The sequence below is a fragment of the Anomaloglossus baeobatrachus genome, chromosome 8 (assembly GCF_048569485.1).
Source record: "Anomaloglossus baeobatrachus isolate aAnoBae1 chromosome 8, aAnoBae1.hap1, whole genome shotgun sequence".
Lineage (NCBI taxonomy): Eukaryota > Metazoa > Chordata > Amphibia > Anura > Aromobatidae > Anomaloglossus > Anomaloglossus baeobatrachus.
In genome coordinates this window covers 200,983,880-201,009,316 of record NC_134360.1, presented here as the reverse complement: position 1 = coordinate 201,009,316, position 25,437 = coordinate 200,983,880, and the positions used below count along the sequence as shown (strand labels likewise).

The window sequence follows — 25,437 nt, the reverse complement described above, 5'->3', positions numbered from 1 at the left end:
CCGGAACTGTTTGACCGCTTTCAAGGTGCCAAGATCTTCTCCAAATTATATCTCCGGGGTGCGTACAATCTGGTCCGCATTCGGTTGGGAGACGAATGGAAGACTGCGTTCAACACTCGGGATGGGCACTATGAATATCGAGTGATGCCCTTCGGGCTCAGTAACGCTCCAGCGGTCTTCCAGGAGTTCGTGAACGATGTCTTCCGTGACTTTCTATACACCTGTGTGGTTGTGTATTTAGACGACATCCTTATCTTCTCTCCGGACTTGCATACCCACCGAAGACATGTCCGTCTTGTCCTGCGGAGATTGAGAGAGAATCGCCTTTACGCCAAACTCGAGAAATGCCTGTTTGAGCAGACCTCGCTACCCTTCCTTGGCCACATAGTCTCTGATACTGGCCTGAAGATGGACCCCGATAAGGTATCAGCCGTACTGAATTGGTCCCGTCTGGAAGGGTTGAAGGCTATCCAGCGATTCCTGGGATTCGCCAACTATTACCGGCAATTCATTCCACACTTCTCGTCTCTGGTGCGTCCCATATCCTCTCTCACTCGCAAAGGGGAGAACCCTAAGAAATGGACCCTGGAAGCTGAAGAATCATTCATGTCCCTTAAACGAGCCTTCGCTTTTGCTCCAGCCTTACACAGACCCGACACTAACAAGCCGTTTATCCTTGAGGTAGATGCCTCCTCATCCGGAGCCGGTGCGGTTCTTACACAGAAAACGTCAGAGGGTAAGACAGTAACCTGTGGCTTCTTTTCTAAGGCTTTCTCCCCAGCAGAACGAAACTACTCAATCGGAGACCGTGAGTTGCTGGGAATAAAGCTGGCCCTGGAAGAGTGGCGATACCTGCTGGAAGGGTCATTACATCCAGTTACCATCTTTACTGACCACAAGAATCTGGCATATCTCCAGACAGCCCACAGGCTAAACCCCCGACAGACCCGATAGTCATTATTCTTCGCCCGCTTTGATTTTGTTCTGCATTTCCGTCCAGCCGAGAAGAACCTGAAGGCCGATGCGCTGTCTCGATCATTCCTGTTAGAGGATCAGGAAGATGAATCTCGGCACATCATTGAACCTTCCAAGCTAATGGCGGCACCAGTTGACATGCACCACCTTCCTCCCGGTAAGACGTTTGTTGCTGAGGTCGATAGGGAACGTGTACTCCGGTGGTGACACTTTTCCCGAATAGCAGGTCATGTGGGTCAAAAGAAATCTCTGCAATTGATATCCCGATATTATTGGTGGCCAGGGCTACATCAAGACGACCAGGACTTTGTTTCATCCTGTTCCTCCTGTGCCCGGAACAAGGTCCCGAAGACTCTTCCGGTGGGCCCTTTGCTTCCTTTACCTGTACCATCCGCTCCATGGCAACATATCGGCGTGGATTTCATCACGGACCTGCCAAAATCGTCTGGCTGCACAGTCATCTGGGTGGTGGTGGACCGGTTCTCCAAGATGGCCCACTTTACACCACTCTCCGGGCTACCGTCCGCTCCGGTTCTTGCTGAATTATTCATTCAACATATCTTCCGGCTTCACGGATTGCCTCTCCATATCGTGTCCAACAGAGGGGTCCAGTTTACCGCTTGGTTTTGGAGAGCAGTCTGCAAAATGATGGATGTTCAATTGGACTTTTCTTCTGCCTACCACCCTCAGTCCAATGGGCAAGTGGAGCGCATTAACCAAGTCTTGACTAACTATCTCCGCCACTTCGTGGACGAACACCATAGCAACTGGGTCAACCTGCTTCCATGGGCCGAGTTCTCCTACAACAATCATGACAGCGAGTCCTCTGCTAAATCCCCGTTCCAGGTGGTGTATGGACAGCGACCCAAAGTGCCGTGCCCTGTGACATGTTCTTCAGGCAACCCTGCAGCTGATGACCTTGTGAGGTCCTTCTCCGCCGTCTGGGCTGAGACCAAGTCGGCTCTGGAACATTCCTCTGTCCGCATGAAGAAACACGCTGACAAGAAACGTCTGGATGTTCCTTTCTTTCAACCCGGAGATAAAGTCTGGCTCTCATCCAAGTATGTCCGCCTGAAGATGCCGTCCTACAAACTGGGTCCCCGCTTTATTGGTCCCTTTGAAGTGCTCCGACGGATCAATGAGGTGTCCTACAAGTTGAAGCTGCCATCTACACTTTGCATCCCGAACTCCTTCCATGTGTCCCTCCTGAAGCCGGTGGTCCTGAGCCATTTCCACAGTAATCCTGGTAATACGCCTCCTCCTGTTGGTGATGACGACGTCTATGAGGTAAAAGCGGCTAAGGAGGTCTGAGGTAGAACCTACTATCTGGTTGACTGGAAGGGGTTCGGTCCTGAGGAGAGGACGTGGGTACCTGCGGAAGACATGGATGCTCCTCGTCTCCTCCGGAGCTTCCTGAGGAGGGGGTGTTTTCAGGGGGGTACTGTAGCGCCTGGTCCCACCTGACCCCGTGGGGGGCACGCTCCCTCACATGTGCCCAGTCCCAGCATGGTTCCCCCTAGCACTCCCAGTCATAGCTCCAGGCAGCGACGGCCTTCCTCTTACCGGTCCCATGGCTCTGCAGGCGCTGCTCCTGCTCCAGGTCCTGATGTACGTCCTGCTCCCAGGCATGCTGCAGCCTCTTCCTGTCTCCCTTCCTTACACAGAGCTGCAGTAAGTGACTCTAGGCTGCGTGCGAGGCCACGCCCCCTTTCTTAAAGCGGTATGCCCCGTTTTCTGGAAGTGACCTCAGAGGTCACCAGTTACCTAATGGGTATTTAGGTTCACCTCCCCCAGCAGCAGGCGCCCGAGCAATGCTTCCATTAGAGCCTTGCCAGTGTCCAGACCCCTTGTGCTGTTTTCTGTGCATTGATACCTGGTTCTAATCCCTTGTTTCACCGTAGTGCCATCCATACCATTCCGGCTGTGGACGTCACCGCTCATACCGACAGTGGACGTCACCGTGCCCTACCTACCGTGGACATTATCTGTGCCGTACCTGCTGTGGACGTCACCGCTCATACCGACAGTGGACGTCACCGTGCCCTACCTGCCGTGGACATTATCCGTGCCGTACCTGCTGCGGACGTCACCTGCTGTGAACATCTCCGGTGCAGTTTCCGTGTCCTGCCGGCTGTGGACGTCACAACCTTGCTACACCTGGCCCTACAGAGACTCCTACTACCGGTTCCTGGCTGCCGTGCATTTAGGCCTTCTGGGGAGGCGCCGCACAGTCCCTGTATAGGGGTTCGCTGCTGGTCGCCTTCTCAGGGGAGTCCGGTGCACGGTCCAGTGGGTCCACCTCCGGACGCTCGCCGCTCCTCGGTGAGCGTAACAGTGCCCATACTTTTGCACCGGTCAAATTTTGTTTAAATGCGGATTGCACATTTTCTGTTAGTATAATAAACCTCATTTCAATCCAGAAATATTACTCAGTCCATCAGTTATTAGATATATGAAACTGAAATAGCTGTTGCCCAAATCCAAATTGTTATAAAGAAAAAAGGTTAACATTAATAGGGGTGCCCAAACTTTTTCATATGACTGTAATATACCCCCATTCTGCTATATGCCCTCATCCTGCTATATACCCCTATCCTGGTATATACCCCCATCCTGGTATATGGCCCGTATCCTGTGGCACATAAAAAAAATAAACGTTCATACTCACCTTACCTTACTCCCTGCAGCATCGCTCCTCCTCTGTCTGCGTCAGCAGCAGTGCCGCAGAGTGGAGCTGGCCACGATCCCTGCAGCATTGCGATGTCCTCCTGTCTGTGCCGGTGGCGGCTGCGTGTGGACACATGCGCACAGCGATGACGTCATCACTGTGCACACCACTAGTCTCCACCCACAGCCGCCGCCAGCACAGACAGGAGGACATCGCGGTGCTGCAGGGATCGTGGCCGGTGATTTATACTGATTCACTGCACCCCGTGCTGATGATCATGCGTGGGGGGCAGTGAATACAGCCGCACATGATCACTCCAGGCTGTAGTTGCCAGGGGTGATCATGTGGACAGGCTGTTTACTATCCGCGCATCCTCCGCCCATCACCCCGCCCACCTGTCAGCGCCGGCTTCAGCGCTGAAAGATGATGGGCAGGATGATGGGTGTGCATATTAAATTAGCATGTCCACGTGGTCACGGCAGGCTGCTACAGCCTGCTCATGCCCCCGATGACCCACTCCACCGCAGCACCCGCATTCCCTGCAGCCTACATTCAGACTATAAGACGCATCCCCCACTTTCCCCCAACATTTGGGGGGAAAAAAAATGTCTTATAGTCCGAAAATACGTTATATTTTTTGTAACTTTGCTGAATTTTCAGTATGCATCTGTTCACACCTAGTGGATGTGCTGGTTATTCTTTTTATATTAGTATTCCATTCCTTTCTGACTTAAGCACTCCACCCTCAGCCAGAGCGTGTTCATTTAGCTGGATCCTACTTGCCCTTTGCTTGTAGTTTTTCAAACTAGATAGAGGCATATTAGGATAGGGTCCCAGCAAAGAGATGAACGCCTTGTCGTTGGCTGTCGGGCTTACACGAATTGGCCAATTTGTACACTATCTCAGTTTTTCCAATAGTAGTAATGCAGTGCCAAAATTCCTATATTCAATGTTCACATATTTTAGCTTTTCATAGTGCTGCTGTGCATATTTTTTGTAGTATTTGTGAAGTATAAAGGAAGTGATACAGTTTTTAAAATATTTTGCAAATATAAATCTAAAAATTGTGAAGTGTATTTGTATTCAGCCCCCCTGAGTCGATTTGTTGTAGGACCAACTCTTGCTGCAATTACTGCTGCAAGTCTTTTGTAGTTTGTCTCTACTAGTTTTGCACATCTAGAAGCTGACATTTTTGCCCCTTTATCTCTGCACAATAGTTCTAGCTCAGTGAGATTAGATGGAGATGTCTGTGAACAGCAATTTTATAATAATAATTATATTTATATAGTGACAATATATTCCGCTGCACTTTACACTTAAGTGGGGACATGTACAGACAATAAAGACAATATAAAGTGGCACAGTTCAACAGTTACTGGAGGAGTGAGGGTTCTGCTTGCAAATGTATAATCCCCCAGCAGGGATGCTGCAACCACCATGCTTGACTGTGGGGATGATGTTTTCAGGGTGATGTGCAGTGTTAGTTTTCCACCACACATAAATTTTGCATTTAGACCAAAATTCTACTTTGGTTTCAGAGCACCTTCTTCCACATGCTAGTTGTAATCTCTAGATGGCACTTTGAAAACAGCAAATGGGACCAAATGGGACTTCTTATAGTTTGCTTTCAAAAATGGCTTTCTTTTTTCCACTATTCCATAAACCAAAGAAATATAGAATGGAAATCTAGCTCTAGAAATACCAGCATATCATAACCAAGAGTGCTATATGCACTTGAAACACGTTGATTGTGCTACTCGTGCACTCACTGTTTGCTGTGTGATGCACTATTTCTGAACTAAATAAAGAGAACTCGTATGTCTAGAGCTGGATTTTAGTGTTGAGTGAATAGTTGACTATTCGTACTCGCTATGCTGTTAGTGAGTACTGTCCACTACTCGCACATTCGTAACGAGTATCGGGCGCAATGTAAGTCAATGGGAAATACTCACTAAGTAGCGAGTAACCCGAAAGCCGTACTATTCCCTACTCGTGCGAATAGTACGGCTTTTGGGTTACTCGCTACTTAGCGAAGACTTTCCCATTGACTTACATTGTGCCCGATACTCGGAACGAATATGCGAGTAGCGAACAGTACTCACTAACAGCATAGCGAGTACAAATAGTCAACTACTTGCTCAACACTACCACATTTCCATTCTTTATTTCTTTGGATTGTTTTGGCTATGGTGAAGCTGAATTCTGAGCTCCATAACGAGGAAGGACGGGCATTATGATGAGCTGAACTTTACAAACTCTTCCAAAAAAGCCAGATTTGTAGAGCATAAAGCTAATATTTGTCAAGTGGATACATTCTCCCACCTGAGCTGTGGATCTCTGCAGCTCCTGTAGAACAACCATGGGCTTCTTAAGTGCTTCTGTAATTAGTACACTCCTTTCTTAGGATATCCGTGTAGGTGGACGACTATGTTTTGTTAGCTTTGTAGTTGTGCCACACTCCTTCCATTTTAGGATGATTAATTGAATAGTGCACTTGAGATGGTCATAGCTTGGTGTATTTTTATAACCTAACCCTACTTTACTCTTTTTCACAACTTTATCCCTAACCTGTCTGATGTGTTCATTGGTTGTTTTGATGCTGTTGATCCATAATGTTTTTGAACAATCCTCTGAGACCTTCATAGAACAAATTAAGTTATACTGAGTATAAATTACATACAAGTGGATGCAATTTACTATTTACCTGACTTCTGAAGACAATTGGTCACTCAGGGTTTGTTTAGGGGTCTCAAACTACAGTTGGCTGAATTAAAAAGCATGTCACAATTTCTAGATTTATATTTTTCAAATATTTAAAAAAAACATGTATCATTTCCATTATACTTCACAAACGCTTGCTAGTTAGTGTTCGTATGTCACATAAAATCCCAAGTTCACGGGGTATGAATACTTTTTCAAGACGCTGAATATAAAGATTTTCATGAACACTATTTTGTACATCTGTGATCCTGAAAAAGGAAAATTTCTCTCCGAAATGAGTAGAAAAATAAAATCACTGTCCAGGCATCCTCGACTAATCTATTCCTTCATATAACAGAGAGGTAGAAGACGGGTTTCTGTAAGCCGCGCCAATGATCACAAGTCTGAGGATCAGATTAATGTAGCTTTATTGTTGCATAGGTCTACGCGTTTCAGGAGCTCTGCCCCCTTCCTCAGGACCATAAAAAAGACAACATCAAATCTCAATCTCAATCTTTGTTTTGGTCCTGAGGAAGGGAGCAGAGCTCCTGAAACGCGTAGACCTATGCAACAATAAAGCTACATTAATCTGATCCTCAGACTTGTGATAATTGGCGCGGCTTACAGAAACCCATCTTCTACCTCTCTCTGTTATCTGCCACTTGGTTGCCGCTGCCGTGGTCCAATTCTACATGCGATTATAGCAGTTGTGACTGTCACAACTACAGTTGGTGAGTAATATTGCTCCCCCCTCCCCTGCCCTGTACCTATAAGGGTAAGACCCTATTGCGCTTTATTTTCCACAGCTTTTTTTCTCCAATCTATTCCTTCATGGCAGAGTGGATTTTTTTTTTAACCCTTTCATTTCCTAAACTATTTTCTAGAAGTTCCCACTCTGGCAATAGAGATGGAAATTATTCCTTAATTCATAAATTGGAACGACAACTAATTTAGGAAATTATAATATTATAAATATTAGACTACATTTCCATAAAAGGAATATGTCATTTTTTTTTTTATTATAAATTATGCGTAATTTTTGATTAGTTTTAAAAGTACATGATTATATAAAAAAGTACTATTTTAACATTTATTTCTTTTAATATTTATCAATTTGGAAAAAGTTAGAAGAATACAGACATGAGTATTTTGATGTAACTAGAAGCAGTCACTTTTTAGGGTCCTAGATTATAAAAAGGTCTTAATTTGATTCAACAGAAATGGTCTTTGGATTAGAATATAAAGGTTAAAATGACTTCTATTTCCAGTTTTAACCAGTAGTTTGCTCCATGGCTACTAAATTGAGTTAGAAATTCCAAATCTATTCTGAAATATCACGTTAACAATTCTATAAAGAAGAAAACTAGCATCACCTGATAGCCAGAGTCATTGCAGGTCATGTAGCACTTGCCACAGTTAATACACATCTCTTCATCAATCAGAGCCACAACTTGTTCTCTTATGTTTAATTCACCATATGATCCAATATACTGCAATGCTCTGCCAATTACATCCTGGAGAAGAAGACAGAGTACATATTAAACTGATTTACTTTTTCTTCTGTAGGGTAATTAAACTACACACAAAATCATATTAAATGGAAACATGTTCACTTTTGGCTTATTTTAAGGAAATTGACTTAAATTTAACTGTTTAAATGCCATCGCTGCAAACAAAGAAGAAGAAACCACAAGCGTCAGTTTTTCCCAGCCTCCTACACTGAGCCTATAGCGTACATATTAGAGCTCTGTCCTGGGTCTTGAAGTCTAATACTATTATCCTTAGACATTCTAGCTCTACGAAGATTGAAATGCTATAGTCTTAATAAATAGCATATATGTTCCTCTCAGGCCTGTTTCACACGTCAATCAAAAACACACACGTTTTTCACTGACATGTTAAAGATGCATATGGACCTCCGTGTGGCGTGATTTTGGCACACGTGTATTCTCTGTGTGCTATCCGTGATAGCACACGGAGATCAGGCACTCCTATACTCACCTGTCCCTGGCTCTGCTCTCCATGGTGCTGATGCCTTTGGCTCTCCTGTCTCCGGCTGCTGCTGTCTCCCCACTGCTGCTACTTCTGGGTCACGGTGCAGTGAATATTCATGAGCATAATTAGCTGGCCTGGAAGCAGGAGACAGCAGTGGCAGGGGACAGCATCATTGGAGACAGGTGAGTATAAAAATAATTTTATTTTAAAGATACGTGTTTTTTTTGGTACGTGTCACACAGATCACAACACTGTGTAGTCCGTGTGATACAGTGCTGCCAGAGAAAAACGGACTTGTCTCTGTGCAGAACACATAGACACGCGTGTACGCTGTACGGAGACACAGTCAGTGATAAATCACTGATGTGTGCACAGACCCATTGATTTTAAATAAGTCCATGTTTCCGGTACGTGTAAAAACAGCAACATACGTACTTGAATCACTGATGTGTGAAGGAGGCCTTAGACAAGGATTACACTGATATAACTACAAACTATTGAGCTTCAATATGGATGAGCTCTATTTACTAAACCGATTACAGTTTAGTTAGTAATACATGGCAAACTTACTCCATAGGGGAAATGATTAGCCTTTATTTCCCTCCTCCTCCATCAGTAGAATCTTTCCTCCACGTCCAATATGACCTTTCTTCTTCCACAATAATTAGAGATATCATAAAGGACGTGGAGGAAAGATTTACCCTTATGGAGTACGTTTGCCATATAATACTAACTTAAAGGGAACCTGTCAGGTGCAATATGCTCCAGAACCACGAGCAGTTCTGGGTGCATATTTATAATCCTTGCCTATCCATCCCTGTATACACTAGCATAGATAAAGAGATTTTTATAAAAAACATTTCTAAAGATTCTTTACAATATGCTAATGAGGCCAACAACTAGTCGCAAGGGCGTTACCTCCCCCGACTAATCTACCCTCTTAGCATGCAGCATCACCAGCGGTGACATGTGTACCTGTGTCCGCTGTCTCCACTGTTCAGAAGTCCCCGGCATTGGGCGTGCGCAGTATGAAACCGGGTGTACGTGTCCCACCTTCAGCGAGGTCTAGTGCGCATGACAAAATTGCAAGGGACTTCTGAATAGTGGAGACAGCGAACACAGGTACACACGTCACCACTGGTGATGCTGCATTGAATAGCATGTTAGAATGCCCCTGTGGGTGTACTACCATGCTAAGAGGGCAGACTAGTTGGGGGAGGTAACGCCATTGCGACTAGTCCCTGGCCTCATTAGCATATTATGAAGGATCTTTAGAAATACTTTTTTAAACATCTCTTTATTTATGCTACTAGATACAGACTGTTAGACAGTTAGGCAGGGATTAGCAATATGCACCCAGAACTGCTCGTGGTTCTGGGTGCATATTGGACCTGACAAGTTCCTTTTAACTTTGGGCAATAGTATTTATGATGGTATTGATTGAAACTCATCCTTCATTTCTGTTTAGTTGGATATCATTGCATGGTGCCTAAGTCCAAGATGACCGGTTTGGAACCTTCAGGCTGACCCTACAGATATTGAAAAGTTTTATTACCTATGTACTGTAAGTGGCATTTGTGACATTCACTAAGTGCAGGACAGTTTGACACCCCTCTGTGATTCACACATCACAATCAATGCACAATCTCTATTGAGAGCCTGTTGGGGGTGGAACAGCTCTTTGAGCACAGCTACTTGTTTAAAACTCAATTCTTTGATTTGATGTGATACACCTTTGGATTCAGAATCTCCTTGCCTACATTATGTTGCAGTCAGATGAGACAGCAAAAACCTACTGACAGATTCCGTTTAACTTTTCTAGCTCAAAACTGAGTTCTTTGATTCTGAACAGCTGCACCCAGTAATCTATGTGATACACCGTTGGATTCAGAATCTCCTTGCCTACATTATGTTGCAGTCAGATGAGATAGCTAAAAAGCTGTTGACAGATTCCCTTTAACATTTCTAGCTCAAAACTCAGTTCTTTGATTCTGAACAGCTGCACCCAGTAATCTATGTGATACACCGTTGGATTCAGAATCTCCTTGCCTACATTATATTGCAGTCAGATGAGATAACAAAAACCTGTTGACAGATTCCCTTTAATTTTCTAGCTCAAAACTCAGTTCTTTGATTCTGAACAGCTGCACCCAGTAATCTATGTGATACATCGTTGGATTCAGAATCTCCTTGCCTACATTATATTGCAGTCAGATGAGATAACAAAAACCTGTTGACAGATTCCCTTTAATTTTCTAGCTCAAAACTCAGTTCTTTGATTCTGAACAGCTGCACCCACTAATCTATGTGATACATCGTTGGATTCAGAATCTCCTTGCCTACATTATGTTGCAGTCAGATGAGATAGCTAAAAAGCTGTTGACAGATTCCCTTTAACTTTTCTAGCTCAAAACTCAGTTCTTTGATTCTGAACAGTTGCACCCAGTAATCTATGTGATACATCGTTGGATTCAGAATCTTCTTGCCTACATTATGTTGCAGTCAGATGAGATAACAAAAACCTGTTGACAGATTCCCTTTAATTTTCTAGCTCAAAACTCAGTTCTTTGATTCTGAACAGCTGCACCCAGTAATCTATGTGATACACCGTTGGATTCAGAATCTCCTTGCCTACATTATGTTGCAGGCAGATAAGATAGCAAAAACTTGGTGACAGATTCCCTTTAACTTTTCCAGCTCGGTTTCTGTTTTCCAGTTCAGCTTCTCAAGTTGTCATTATTCTGTGTCACATCTACGACTGTAGCCCCAACTAGATTACCTTGCAGCACCAGCACCACTTGTCCGTGCCGCATTAAACTGCTCATCTAGACTAAGGACTCAGAAGATCAATCGTAGCAGAATAAATTATCCTATTTATATCTTGTTAATGTATCTGTTACTGTATGTTGGTGGTAGTTTAGTAACCTTTTGTATAAACCTGGTATCCTAAAATATATTTAACAAGCACTATGAGTAAAGAATGCAAAAAAAAATAGACCTAAGTCCTGAAACGACATCATTCAATGCGGTTCTGTAGTATAATAAGAGTTTCTGCTATTAGTTATTCTCGATGTCATGTTTATCAGCCTCTATCATTAGGAGTATAGCAGTTATGGCTTTCCTGCTCCCATCACTTGTGTTGAGATCAAGCTTGCAGCTGCTGAATGCCGAGAACTGCTCACCCATGAAAGAGTCAGCATCTAATGCAAGTGGTAGCTTACTAACTAATGATCCAATAAATAATGTACCTCGGCTATAGAAATCAGGAGATGTTTGTTTACTTCTTTATTTTTAGATGGAGATGAAAGGTTTAGTTGTAAGTTTTGATCATCTTACAGAACAGCCTCACAACTAAAAGGCTTTACAGAAACAGAGCTCCTTTATTCCAAAGTACCAGACTAATTGTTTGTCAATTTAATTGCACCTTTAACAAACAAAACACTTCGACCCGCATTGGCTTGTTGGCCTCTGTCATTTCAACTGCCAAGACCACTTTAAAGTTTATATTCCACAAAGTCTAAATGGCTCCTGGCTCAAATGGTCCACACGAGAAGCAAGTACCAGAATAAATGAATTATATTGAGAGGTGGACTTCAATGACTTGTTTTGCCTGACACAGAAGCTGAGCCGATAACCCTTTTATTTGATAAACTGGCTTTTATGTTTAATTTATTCAGTCTTCAGAGATACTAATCTTGTCGGATCTATTTACATCTTAATATTTGAATACACTTGGAAAATGGAGTCCTGGGTACGTATACTCTCCCGTGCCTCCCCCATACTCTGGAATGCTCTGCCACAACATATCAGACTCTCACCTACCTTGACAAGCTTCAAAAGATACCTGAAGACCCACCTCTTCCGACAACCCTACAACCTGCCGTAACCCTCAGTCTGATATAGAGCTGCTCAAAAAGTTCTACCCTCACCTACTGTTTCTTCACCTATCCCTTGTAGACTGTGAGCCCTCGCGGGCAGGGTCCTCTCTCCTCCTGTACCAGTCTGTGTCTTGTATTGTTTATGATTATTGTACTTGTCCCTACTATGTATACCCCTTTCACATGTAAAGAGCCATGGAATTAATGGTGCTATAATAATAAATACTAATAATAATAATATACTAAAGCTTTACATAGACCACCATGCACTTGATGTACGTTACTGGTTATACGTCAACATAACTTTTTTTTATACTATTTAGAAAAGTGTAATTTGCAGTGATTTTCTATACAAAAGGATATAGTAACAAAAGTATACTGTTAGATATACCTTTTTGAACAATGGTAGTCAATTGTCAAAGCATCCCGTTGTACACATATAGTGACATGTGTTAAAGCTTTCCATGAAAGGTATAAACATAGGCTAAAAACTAGAAATTAAAGAGGTTGTTCACGACAAAACATAGTGGCCCCATCGATGTAAAGCTGAAACAGAAGGCTTTTTCTAAATACCTTCTGTTGTCAATTCTGCCTGTGAGTGGCACTATCGCTGTCTGCTCAGTTCCCCATCACGTGACCCCCGGCAGCAGTGATCTCTGATGTCCTGTGATGTCACGTCAACTTACGGAATTTGAAGTTGACCCGACATCACCGGGGTGGGACTCAATCTCTGTGAGTGACTGGGCTGTGGGCGGAGTTACATCGCACATCACAGCCCATCATCTCTCGCGTTCTCTCCTTCACTGCAGAGCACCACAAACAAGAGCAATGCTGGGCTGTGATGTACAGTGAAACTCTGCCTATAGCCCAGTCACTCATGGTGACTGGGCCCCGCCACAGTGATGCTCAGTCAACTTCCAATTTTGGAAGTTGACGTGACATCACCGAACATCAGAGACCACTGCAGCCTGGGTCACGTGATGGGGACAACCTCTTTAATTGTGTCAGGTCCTGATAGGAATTTAATTACTGGAGATTTGGCTAAGCTTGTGTCTTAGGACGTTGCCACTCCACATTTTAAAGCCTCTGTTTAGCGTAGATGCTAAAAAAAGTTCCCATTACATATTAAACAGAGGCTGGTATGGATGCCCCACAGTAGCACCCATCATGCATTTCACAGATACTGTTAAACTGATGCCATTATAGCCTATAAGGGCAGAACCTGTTTAATGGATGCCATTATAGCCTATGGTTGATGGATGTCATTGTTAATGCGTAATAGATTTAACTGTTAAAGGGAACCTGTCATCAGTTTTTTTTTTAATTAACCATAAGTAGTACCTTAAGCGGTGCCTGTGCTGCATTCTATAAAAGGTGCATGTTATCCCCTGACTCGCCCTGTACAGCCCACAAATACCTTTTGAAAATCTCACTCGCTGTATGGTAATCCTTTAGTCTGGTCCGATGGGCATCTTTGGTTGCGGCTCCTATCCCTACTCTCCCTGCTGTTCTCTGCTGTTGATTGATGTGGATGACACCTCAGCGCAGGCACACTTATCCCTGCCCTACAGCAGGCAGTGGCAAATATATAGGTGCGTTTGTGCAAAACGACGAAGTCTCAGATGCAAGATTTAGCCTAGGTATGTGGATGACACAGGAGACGTCATCCACCCCACTGGGAAAAATCTCACACTTGCACAGAGACTTTGCCGGTGTGCGCTTTCACACCTATGTATTCGGCTCTGCCCGCAGTACGACAGAATGAAGTGGACCTGCGCAAGCCGGCAATGTCTCTGTGCAAGCGCAAGATTTAGCCTGGATATGTGGATAATGCAGGAGGCGTCATCCACATCAATCGTCAGCAGAGGACAGCAATCAATGTGAAGAGTAGGCACAGAAGCAGCAACCAAGGACGCCAATTGGACTGAACCCAAGGATTACCATACAACACAGGAGATTTTCAAAAGGTATTTATGGGGTGTATGGGGGAAGTCAGGGGAACATGCACCTTTATAGGAAGCAGCAAAGACGCTGCTTAAGGTGCTAGGTTTATTTTATATAACTCAAAAAACTGGTGACAGGTTCCCTTTAAAGTAAGGATATGTAAAATAGATTCATCACCCTTAGTTTGTAATGGTATGTTGTATCTGCCATTAATAAAAAGATTTAAAAAGGTTGTCCACTACTAAGACAAGCCCTTCTGATTCTACTTGTTTCCCCCAGTTAAAATAAAAGACCCTGTACACACCTTCCGATCTGGTGGCATTCCAGCGCCAACGTCAACCATGGTTAAGGGCTCACGTGATATTACACTCCCTGACAGAAGTTCTGTCGCTTATCCATATTATGTAAATAAAAGCTTATAAACTGACTTTAAATTCATCCACTGGTTTTATAAATTACTCTTTTGAAAGCTAAAACCCTCCCAAATTTGGTTTAGGTTATGAACATAAAGTTGCTGCAAAGCTGAGATATTGATAATTTAATGAACACAGAAAGGTCAGATTTTGGCAAGGCAAAAGGTTTGTCGCCCACAGAAAGTAATGTGAAAATCAAACAATTAACTTCTAATACAAAGATATGTTGCATAACATTGGTGAATGAAGTTGTGGTGCTATTAGAGCCATATTTAATATTTTGTGTGACTTCCATGAGCTTGAAGGACTACATCCATGCAGTTCAACAATGATTCATACAATTTATTGATGAAGCTATCAGGAATAGCAAAGAATGCAGTCTTACATGCCTCCCAGAGTTCATCTAGATTCTTTGATTTTGTCTTCCAAGCTTACTCTTTCATCCTACCCCAAACATGCTCAATGATGTTCATGTCTGGTGACTGGGCTGGCCAGTCCTTGAGCACCTTGATCTTCTTTGCTAGGAGGAACTTTGTTGTAGAGATGGATGTATGAGATGGAGCACCATCCTGCTGCAGAATTTGACCCCTTTTATAATTGGGAATGTAAGAGGTTGCTTATACTTCTTGATATTTTAGGCCATTGATATTGCCTTGCACCTTACAAATGTTTCGCACACTCCCATACTGAATGTAACCCCAGATCATGATCTTTCCACCACCAAACTTAACTGTTTTCTGGGTGTATTTTGGATCCATATGGGCTCCAGTAGGTCTCCTGCAGTATTTGCGGCGACTGTGGTGTAATTCAACTGAAGATTCATCAGAGAAATCCACCTTCTGCCACTTATCCAGCATCCATCTGTTTAGCAGGCTGTGGGGCTTGGCAAATGCTAAACGTTTTTTTAAATGCCTTTTGTTTAGTGCTGGCTTCTGGGGACTGATTCGACCATGGAGGCCATTTCGAGCTAGAATCCTACAAACTGTTCTAGTTGACACAGGGACTTGAGGTGATCAGGCCAGTTGGAGCTCTGCTGCAGTGGAAGAGGGGCTGACTTTGGATTTTTTAACCAACAAACGTTCCTCCTGAGCAGTTGTTTTGTGGGGTCTGCCAGACCTGGGCTTGTCAAAAACATCTCCAGTCTCTTCAAATCTTTTTTTAATTCTTTGTACTTGATGCTAAGACATATTAAAGATACCAGCCACCTCTGCAGTGGATCTGGTCTTCAGTATCTTGATAATCAAGGCTTTACTCGCAGGGTGGATTTTTGGCATGTTGTCAGGGCTCACGTTTCAGTTCAAGTGATTGTCTTGCATTGCTGGGTTTCTTTTTATACACACCCACTAATTAACTGATCATTTAGTGAGCACAGGTGAGGATGTAAACTAGGATTGGGTGCATTATATGACAAGGCAGCAAAACTGTTGTCTTGCTAAAGTCTGACATTTCTGTGTTCATTTAATGCTTTGCAGCAACTTTATTTTCATAATCTAAACCAAATTTGGGAGGGTTTCAGCTTTCAAAAGAGTAATTTAAAAACCAATGGATGAATTTAAAGTCAGGTTCTAAGCTTTTATTTACCGTATTTTTTGGACTATAAGACGCACTGGACTATAAGACGCACCCTTGTTTTAAGCCTGCTTTACACGTTGCAATTTCGCATACGATATCGTATGCGATTTGCAACGCCCCCATCGTATGTGCAGCACGTTCAATTTGTTGAACGTGCCACACAAACGATTAACCCCCATCACAAGTACTTACCTTCCATATGACCTCGATGTGGGCGGCGAACGTCCACTTCCTGGAGTGGGAGGGCCGTTTGGCGTCACATCGACGTCACGCGGCAGCTGGCCAATAGAAGCGGAGGGGCGGAGCTGAGTAGGACGTAAACATCCCGCCCACCTCCTTCCTTCCGCATTGTGGGCCGGGAGCCGCAGGAGGCAGGTAAGATCTGTTCATCGTTCCCGGGGTGTCACACACTGCGATGTGGGCTACCCCGGCTACGATGAACAATCTGACATTCAATTCGTCAGGAATGAACGACTTGCATGCGATGAACGGTTTTTCGCTCAATCACAATTGCACGTCGCTGTCACACTCTACAACATACCTTACGATGCCGGATGTGCGTCACTTACGACGTGACCCCACCGATACATCGTAAGATATCTTGTAGCGTGTAAAGCAGGCTTTAGAGGATGAAAAATTAGAAAAAAAATTAAAGTAAAAAAATGTGGTCATGACACACTGTTATGGGGGGGAGGGTCTATTGCTGACAGTGTTATGGAGGTAATAATATCCCCAAATTCTGTACTCATATCCCCAATTCTGGGTACCTTCCAGGTATATATGGCCCAACTCGTGGAATATGTATGTTCCCCATCCTTATATGTGTGATCCTCCAATCTGGTGTCTGTGTGTGTGTGTGTATAGAGCTATATACTGTGTGTGCATGTATAAAAATATATATGATCCAATCCCATCCAGGTGTACAGTAATGCCTTTATACACTATATTATTTATTGCCTTAATTTTACTGATGTGATGCTCACCATGCTTCAGTTTGGTCCTGGCACTAGAAACAGTCTCCCATATCTCGAGGACCTGCAGTGATGTAATGAAGAGGCAGGGCACTGTGCTGTTCTGGCCCACCCCTCTTCATTACATCACTGCAGGTCCTGCTGCTATGGGAGACTTTGTTTCTAGTGCAGAGGCAGGAGCAAACTGAAAGCAATGTGAGCACTCAGCACAGAGACTGCGGGCTGTGCTGTGAAGGTATGCCGTGCTCTGGCCCGGACACTGCAGTGATCTGCACTTCCTCCGGGCCAGACATGACTGCAGTGGCACCCTGCTCCTGCTGCCTAAACAGCGGACACACAGTGCAGGAAGCCGGCGGCTGGAGCACCCACGTGTTTACAGTAAACAGGTATTGATTTGCTGCTCCTCACACCCGATTCTAGTCACTGACTGCAGAGAGGGGTGGGCGGGGAGCAGCTAATGAATATTCGTTTACTTTAAGCAGCGGGCACACGTGGTTTCTCCAGCCGCCAGCTTCCTGCAGCAGCGACCCTCCCTGCCTCCTGTGATCCTACTCCATAGCGCTGACTCCCCAAAGCTCCCTACCCTGCAGGTACCCCACCCTGCTTTGACATTATTGCTATAAGACGCATCCCACACTTTCCTCCCAAATTTGGAGGAAAAAAAGTGCGTCTTATAGTTTGAAAAACACTAACAGGCAGGTAAGATGCTAACCCCTGATGGGCTTGGCGCTGTTCCTTGGTGGCCCAGAGGGATCACATACCGCTTTTGCTGGGGTTTTATCAGCTTTTGCTGATGTCATGTCAACAGAGTGGTGGCTTCTTTTCCACTTTGCTGACAGTAATACTTTGTATAGCCCCAGCATATTCAACAGCACTTTACAGACAGCAGCATTATTGTCCCTATTTTGGGCTTCTAATTAAAATTCCCTATGTGTATGTCTTTGGAGTGTGGGAGGAAACTGGAGAACCTGGAGGAAACCCACGCAAACACGGGGAGAACATACAAACTCCTTGCAGATGTTGTCTTTGGTGGGATTTGAGCCCAGGATCACTGAGCCACCGTGCTGTCCTAGGACGTGGTGGAATATAAAAGCTCACGCGTAGTTTCTCTTGTAATGGTTTGCTAAACCAGGCGCTATTCAACAGAACCCAACGTTGTTGTTGAGATATTCTAAAAGGAAGTATCAGTACGCGTTAACGGCAATAGGGAGAAATCAGACTAGATGTTCATTACAAGTGCCTGATACTGCAGCTTTAATCTTTTTATCAAAAGTAATACTTTTAGAAGTTTTCAATTCATTGCACATATGCACCGTGTGAGAGATATAACTAACACAATGTTATTTAACAATCAAAAGGAAGGAACAAAGAGTGCAGCCATCCTTGAATATTACAAAACTAATTATACCTTAACAGAACATCTGTGAGTCTTTATAAATCAGCTCCGCATTTTGACTACAGTCACTCACTTATTTGCAATGTACATTTTAAGACAGAAAGGAATAGCGGGGGGCCGACATAAACCATTCTAATTAAAATGTGTCAGAGCTATCTAATGATTTAGGCACTGTATATATTAGATACAAAGCATTAGCCAGCCCCGAAAATCAGAAAGTACAGACGCCTCCTTTCAGCAGCCAATTTTTTTTTTAATGTAAAGTGTATGAAATGTTTATGAAGGAAACTGAACTGCTTCCATTCATTCCTTTTTGCTGTATTCATTTCTGTATTCGTGCCGACATATCAGTTTTTAACTTCTATTTTTATTTTTTACCTTTACTGCTGGTACAGGTTTCTTTGGAAGGAAGGGTTTCTTTTCATTTATAGAAGCATTTGCATTTTCAGAAAGTGACTTGATCTTGTTTTCAGCAATGATCTTCTTTCGTTGCTCTAAAAATGGTCCAAAACTTGGCAGTTTCTGGAAAGAAAGGTACAAACAAAAAGTTGAATATGTTCTATAGCGTTCTTAGAGATTTAGATAAAGTGTGTCACTGTATCTTTATTGATCAGTAATCCTTAATCTGTTGCTTTTCAGTTGTTTGGAAGTGATTAATTCTAGCATGCTTTGATGCGCCATGGGGGTGGAAAAACACATACTGTAATGCATGATGATGGAATAATAAAAAAAAAGCCCATATGGAGATCCAGCACTAAAATGTCTGTTTTTATTTAAATCCTTAAAAAAATTACAAAAATGGAAAGCACATGGATGAATAATCCCCCCATAGTACCAGTTTATTTGTTTCAAGGCTGCATGCCTCTTAGTCATAACCTGATGATGGAGTAAGGTTGATCTCCTCAACCTGTGACCGCAAATCAACTGAGTGATGTCACCACTCATCGCTTGGCTCATTCATTCTCTGCCTGAAGCTCACAGTGGAGCGGTCATGTTCTATAACTACTCGGTGTGAATTCAGATGTAGCAGAGCTGAAATCGTCATGGGACCTTGTGAGGATTACATCGGACCTGCAGGGGTGTTTTGGGGGTTAGTAAAGTAGTAGAAAGGGGTTAGTTTTTGGCTTTTATTTCAAATAAAATATTTTTTTGGTGTTTGTGTTTATTTACTTTCTCTTAAAAATTAGTAATTGGGGGGTCTCAAAGATGCCTCCCTTTATTAATTTAGGGCTTAGTGGCAGCTGTTGGCTGACATGAACTTCTTATTATCCAGATTGCACTGAACCAGGGCAATTCGGAGGAGCCAGGTAGAGCAGTGTGATTGTTGCATTCAATGGCTGCGGTAATTCCAGGCATCTGAAGGCTGTTATTTTTACACTGGGGGCCCAATAAGCATGGATCTCCCCAGCTTGAGAATACCAGCTCCCAGCTGTCGACTTTATAATGGCTTGTATCAAAATTGGGGGACCAAAAGCTGTTTTTTTATTAATTATTTATTTATTTAAATAATTAAAAAAAAAAAAAAGAAAAGCCGCATGTGGTTCCTCTTATTTTGATGCACAGCCAAAATAAGCACACTGCTGGGGGCTGCAGCCTGTAGCCATATGCTTTATCTATGCTGAGTATCATAATATGGGGGGAGCCTCAATTGTTTTATATATTTATTTATTTTTACACCACGATAGTCTGTGATTGATTGCAGTCAGATGCTGTTACACAGGCTGGGGGTGCTTCTGACAGCAACTAATCACAGATACCAGGAAGGCCGGTGGATGGAGAAAGCAGTACATATGGATGAGCAATAATAGGCTACTACAGAAGAAGAATGAGTTACTTGGAAGCAGTCACAGTCATGCTGGAGACTCAGTAAGTATGAGCGCTTGCTTCATTCTTATTTTCTTTATTTTTCCTTTATTTTTTTTTTATTTCCCTTGTGCCTGATCTGGATCATTATCCGGAATTCCCTGAGTATTACAGGCCTAGGCCCGGCACACTGGTATGTTTGAAACCGCACGGATCCGTACTTTTACAGTCCGGGTCCGCTCATCACTAATTGTAATGTTTTGTAGTATACTGTGGGGATAATGTGTTCTGCCCAGCAACAGGTAGTGAGAAGGAATTGACAGAATTAATGTTTAGGACTATCTCAGAGTTGGATGGCCTTGATTGCAGGGACAGTGACGGTTTCCAGTAGGAAGATCAGACAGGGCCTAGCGCGCAGCTAGAACAGACCTTTGGTCTGAGTGCTCAGCAGAGCCGCATGAAATGGGTGTTCCTAAAGTGAGAGGAGACTGAGGCAGAGGATAGCAAAATCCTCAGGAGAAAGTGATAGAGAGAATGACCTACTTATAGAGTGATCTTTTGTAGCCAGGTCAGAAGACTGACAGGCGGACTGAGTGACAGAGTGGAGATGGGACTTAGGACAGCATAACTAACAGTATGCCCCAGAGTTTACAACTCAAAGGTAATGCACCAGGACAGAACAGAGAATGAGACAAAATAAGCACCCTGAGAGGGAGTTTACTAGTTATTAGCATCTTTAAGCTAGGTTAAGACATATTGACAAATAATACCTTTAAGAAGGAGTCGACACAAAACCGTCGGAGGAAAGCATGACTTTCATGGACTGAAGTGTGGTGCTATGCTGGGTTGTGGTGGAACAAGTCAGACAAGTGGAGGATGAAACAAGTGAAATGAAAGAAATAAAAGGACTGTATATAAAGGGGCTCTGTGTTAATGAAATGTTCAAGAAAACTCGTGCCCTGTATCTTATGTATATTGTTGTCACCAAACTACTGCTGAGTAAAGCAAAGAATTGGTGGTCTCTCTCAATGAACTGGTTAACATCTGGTTTGGGCTCGCCGAAGTCAAAGGCAACTTGCTGCCTGCATAGTCCTATCACCCCCTTAATACAGGTGCATACACACAGCCAGGACCCCCTCTTTCATTTAGCGTTTTGGAGAAAAAGACACTGACTTCGTCCACATTTACCATCTTTCGACATGCTACATACAACAGGTACACCTTGTTGTAGTGGGATGACTTTTACACTTTCTTTTATAAAAATTGCGTCAAATAGCACCCTATGTTATTTACTTGCACTATTACTATTTGTATACTTACTGCATGGTATAAGCTCAGTTGTCTTTATCCTACATTTTGTTTTTAGAAAATAAAGCCTAACACTTTCCAATCATGAAGACCTTTCTGTAATCTTCTACCAAATTGTAACATTTTTTAAAAATGCTCAAAAAATTATGTTTGCTTACAACAGTTTGACTCCACTAGATCCTGAGAAATACAACATATCTAAAAATAAAACTTATGTATTAGTAAAAAGAAATAGATGTGTAAAGTCTACTTTCATTTCTAACCCTCAGACCTTATATTTTAGTTCACTTGTTTAAATTTATGATGTATTAAAAGAATTATTGGAGTTTTGGGGCGAAAATATATAGCACATTGCTGACCTACCTAAAGGAAAATGTTATTAATAGGAGTTTACCCTCTAAAAGTCACAGAATTTAATTAGAGACTGAAGTATTCATTATCATTACAGACCTTGAAATGCCAGTCTCACCTTACTGAGTGACCAACAAGGTGCGTCCAAAACACTGCATTGTACAGTACAAGCATAGTGGACGGGATTTCCAGAAATCCTGTATCCACTGTACTTGTTTTTTTCGCAGCAAACAATGACCTGTGGTGCGTGTTTCCAGACCACAGGATGTCAATTGTTTGTTGCGGATTCGCATGCGTCCTGTGTAGGGAGAACACAAGCAATGGACCGCAGCGCACTGAACCCTGATAGTGGGCATGAGCAGCCGAAGTCTCCTGCATTCTCCTGCAGAGGAGACTCGCGGACCCGCAGGTCAGGACCCACTGTGTCCAGGACGCAGTGAGTCCTAATCTTGGCCACATACCCTAAAGGCCGCTTTACACGCTGTGATATCACTATCGATATCGCTAGCATGCGTACCCGCCCCCGTCGGTTGTGCGTCACGGGCAAATCGCTCCCCGTGGCGCACAACATCGCTCGGACCCATCACACTACTTACCTGCCTAGCAACGTCGCTATGACCGGCGAACCACCTCTTTTCTAAGGGGGTGGTTCATTCGGCGTCACTAAGCGGCCGCCCAATAGAAGCGGAGGGGAGGAGATGAGTGGTCGTAACACCCCGCCCACCTTCTTCCTTCCTCATTACCGGCGGCCGCAGGGATGATGATGTTCTTCGTTCCTGCAGCGTCACACATAGCGATGTGTGCTGCTCCAGGAACGACGAACAACCTGTGTCCTGCAACAGCAATGATATTCAGGAATAGAGCACTGTGTCAACGATTAACGATAAGGTGAGTATTTTTGCTCGTTAACGGTCGCTCATACGTTTCACACGCAACGACGTCGCTAACGAGGCCGGATGTGCGTCACAAATTCCGTGACACCAACGACATCGCATGTCGCTGCTTGTAAAGCGGCCTTAAGTGTTTAAAAAAGTTGTGAATTTTTAAATGTACATATTATCCATAATAAACTACTCAACTAGTACCATGTTTCCCTGAAACTAAGACGCTGTCTTATATTATTTTTTGCCCCAAAAAATGTGCTAGGGCTTATTTTTGAGGTAGGGCTTATTTTGGGGAAACACGGCTTGGGGGTGTATTTATCCCCTAAAAAGGCAGATGCCAAAACAGGAGAATCATACTTACCAGACTTGGGACATCAGCAATGCTCCAAGATCTTCCTGCAATCCACAGAGATTCTCCCAGTAGGTCTTTGTTTGCTCCACAGTGATCCTCCCCGCCTCCGGATGGCACTCACACACACAACAGATCACAGGAACATCATACACATATACAAAAACATGTGATGATACCGTTCTGCTTACGGCCGACAGCGCTATGGAACATGAGTACCTGTGGTGGTACACATAGAGGACCTGAGGTGGAATGCATTGATGCATTCCAGGGCAGGTCCTTGATGCGTTCCACCATAGGTCCTTGTGTTCCACTGCATCCCAGATCCCTGGCGCAGTACAGTATCATCGTATGTGTGTGTGTGTGAGTGTGCATTCCACCACAGGTCCTCGCATTCCACAGCATGTCCTCGCGCTCCACATTCTGTTCTGGCTTCTCTCTTTTGGGGTGTCAGTTTCTTTAACTTTTTTTTTAACTGCATGGACACTTCATTATTGATCTACAACTAGAGTTTATTTTCAGGGTAGGGCTTATATGTAAGCCTTACACCAAAAAGGCCAAAAATTCCTATTATGGCTTATTTTTGGGGTAAGGCTTAATTTCGGGAAAACATGGTAATAATAACATAAAATCTGCTAACCCTTATAGCATTTTAGAACATTAACTCAAGACTGTTATTTTAGCTAATATATACATAATACTATTCAAATTTATAATCTTTTATATCTATTCATATACTAAAGTTGACATTTTGTACAAAGCTGAAATGCACCAATTCAATGTCAAGATCTGCATCTGGCTGCTAATTGAGGATGGGCACTATCTGATTAGAGGTCATTAAAAAAGCATTTAGAACGGATCTTTCTCTGAAAATAAGTTAATTGATTTCCCATTTTGTGACTGAAGCATTGTGATGAAGGCTGGTTTATTGGTTTTTACTTGAGGGGAAGTAGTTCAAGTATCATAGTCACTAAGTACCACAAATGTAAAAAAAAAGGAATAACCATTCCTTAAAAACCAGTAGGGGAAATATCTTGTTAAAGATGATTAAAACATGCCTGAGGTCTACAACTCAGCAACCATTCTGATTTCTATTGAAACATTTCCTCTTGGGAGTTTGCAGTGTTGACCTGCTTTTATCACAGAAGCCAACTCCATGCAGATTCTTGGTAACCTTATCTCATGCTTAATGAACAGTGTTCAATCCATGCTAATCTATATACAGTACACACAAGAACATCTGGATCCCTACATAACACCTCTAGAAGTGCTACAAAGTCAAAATCATCTTTGATTATACTTGGCTCTCATTCAAAGTAGTGAGGAGCGATAAAGACTTACAGATTATTAGTGAGTGGAACCTTTTGATCTACTGGATGGTGAAGAACTAGAAATGAGCTGATTTGTGAGAGTTTACTTTGACATTTTAGACAAACGGATGAGATTGGAGACTGAAATGGTAAAATACAGATCTACATTTCCATGGTTGCTGTCTCATAGTGGAATTACAGCTGATTAGACATTAAGCTGTTGTTATAGCAAATTCTCACAAATTTGCTCATTTGTAGTGATAAAATAATTTCTGGAAGGGGCAAAGAGGCACAGACGATGTCTTATCCTGGTGGAAAATAGAATAAAATGCAAAAGAGAACTCACCTAGGGTAGCTGTGAGGGTCACAACTACCAAAAAGCCGAAATGGTCACCATGATTGCTGCCGCAGACCCTGAGGATGAATCGTTATACGTGGAGTAGAATGAAAGGGTTAACCCATGCTGTCTTGTGGATTGAAGGAATCACTCAGGAGAAGTAATCTTTGTGATTTTATTATTCAACGTGTTTCAAAGTCTATACAGCTCCTTCTTCAGGAGTCACATGTAATCAGTGATTTTGATTCCTGAAGAAGTTCTATAGACTCTGAAACGCATTGAATAATAAAATCACGAAGATATCTCTCCCGAGTAATTTCCTCTATCCACAAGGCAGCCTAGGTTAAACCTTTCCTTCTACTCCACATATACTGATTAATTTTTAGTTATGGCAGAAAGTGCCAGAGAATGTACTATACTTAGAATGCTCCATACATGATACATTTCATACTATAGAAATTACATATTATTGGTTACTTTAGTAACATCACATTTTGGTGAAAATGTACAGTGTATTTCACATATACACCACATTTCATGCATAATCTGCAAAGTGAAAAACTTGATCAGCCTCCAGTAAAAA

General features: G+C 43.0%; 1 protein-coding gene across 2 annotated transcripts in view; it reads right to left on the bottom strand.

The window, feature by feature from the left end:
* DPYD (dihydropyrimidine dehydrogenase) overlaps positions 1–25,437 on the bottom strand; it is a 1,712,944-nt gene that overhangs the window by 7,530 nt on the left and 1,679,977 nt on the right. For both annotated transcript variants that reach the window (XM_075321045.1, XM_075321044.1), the window contains exons 21-22: positions 18,891–19,034; positions 7,717–7,857 (exon numbers count right to left, since the gene is read on the bottom strand). In XM_075321045.1, coding sequence (XP_075177160.1) covers positions 7,717–7,857; positions 18,891–19,034 — 285 coding nt within the window. The remainder of the gene's footprint in view (positions 1–7,716; positions 7,858–18,890; positions 19,035–25,437) is intronic.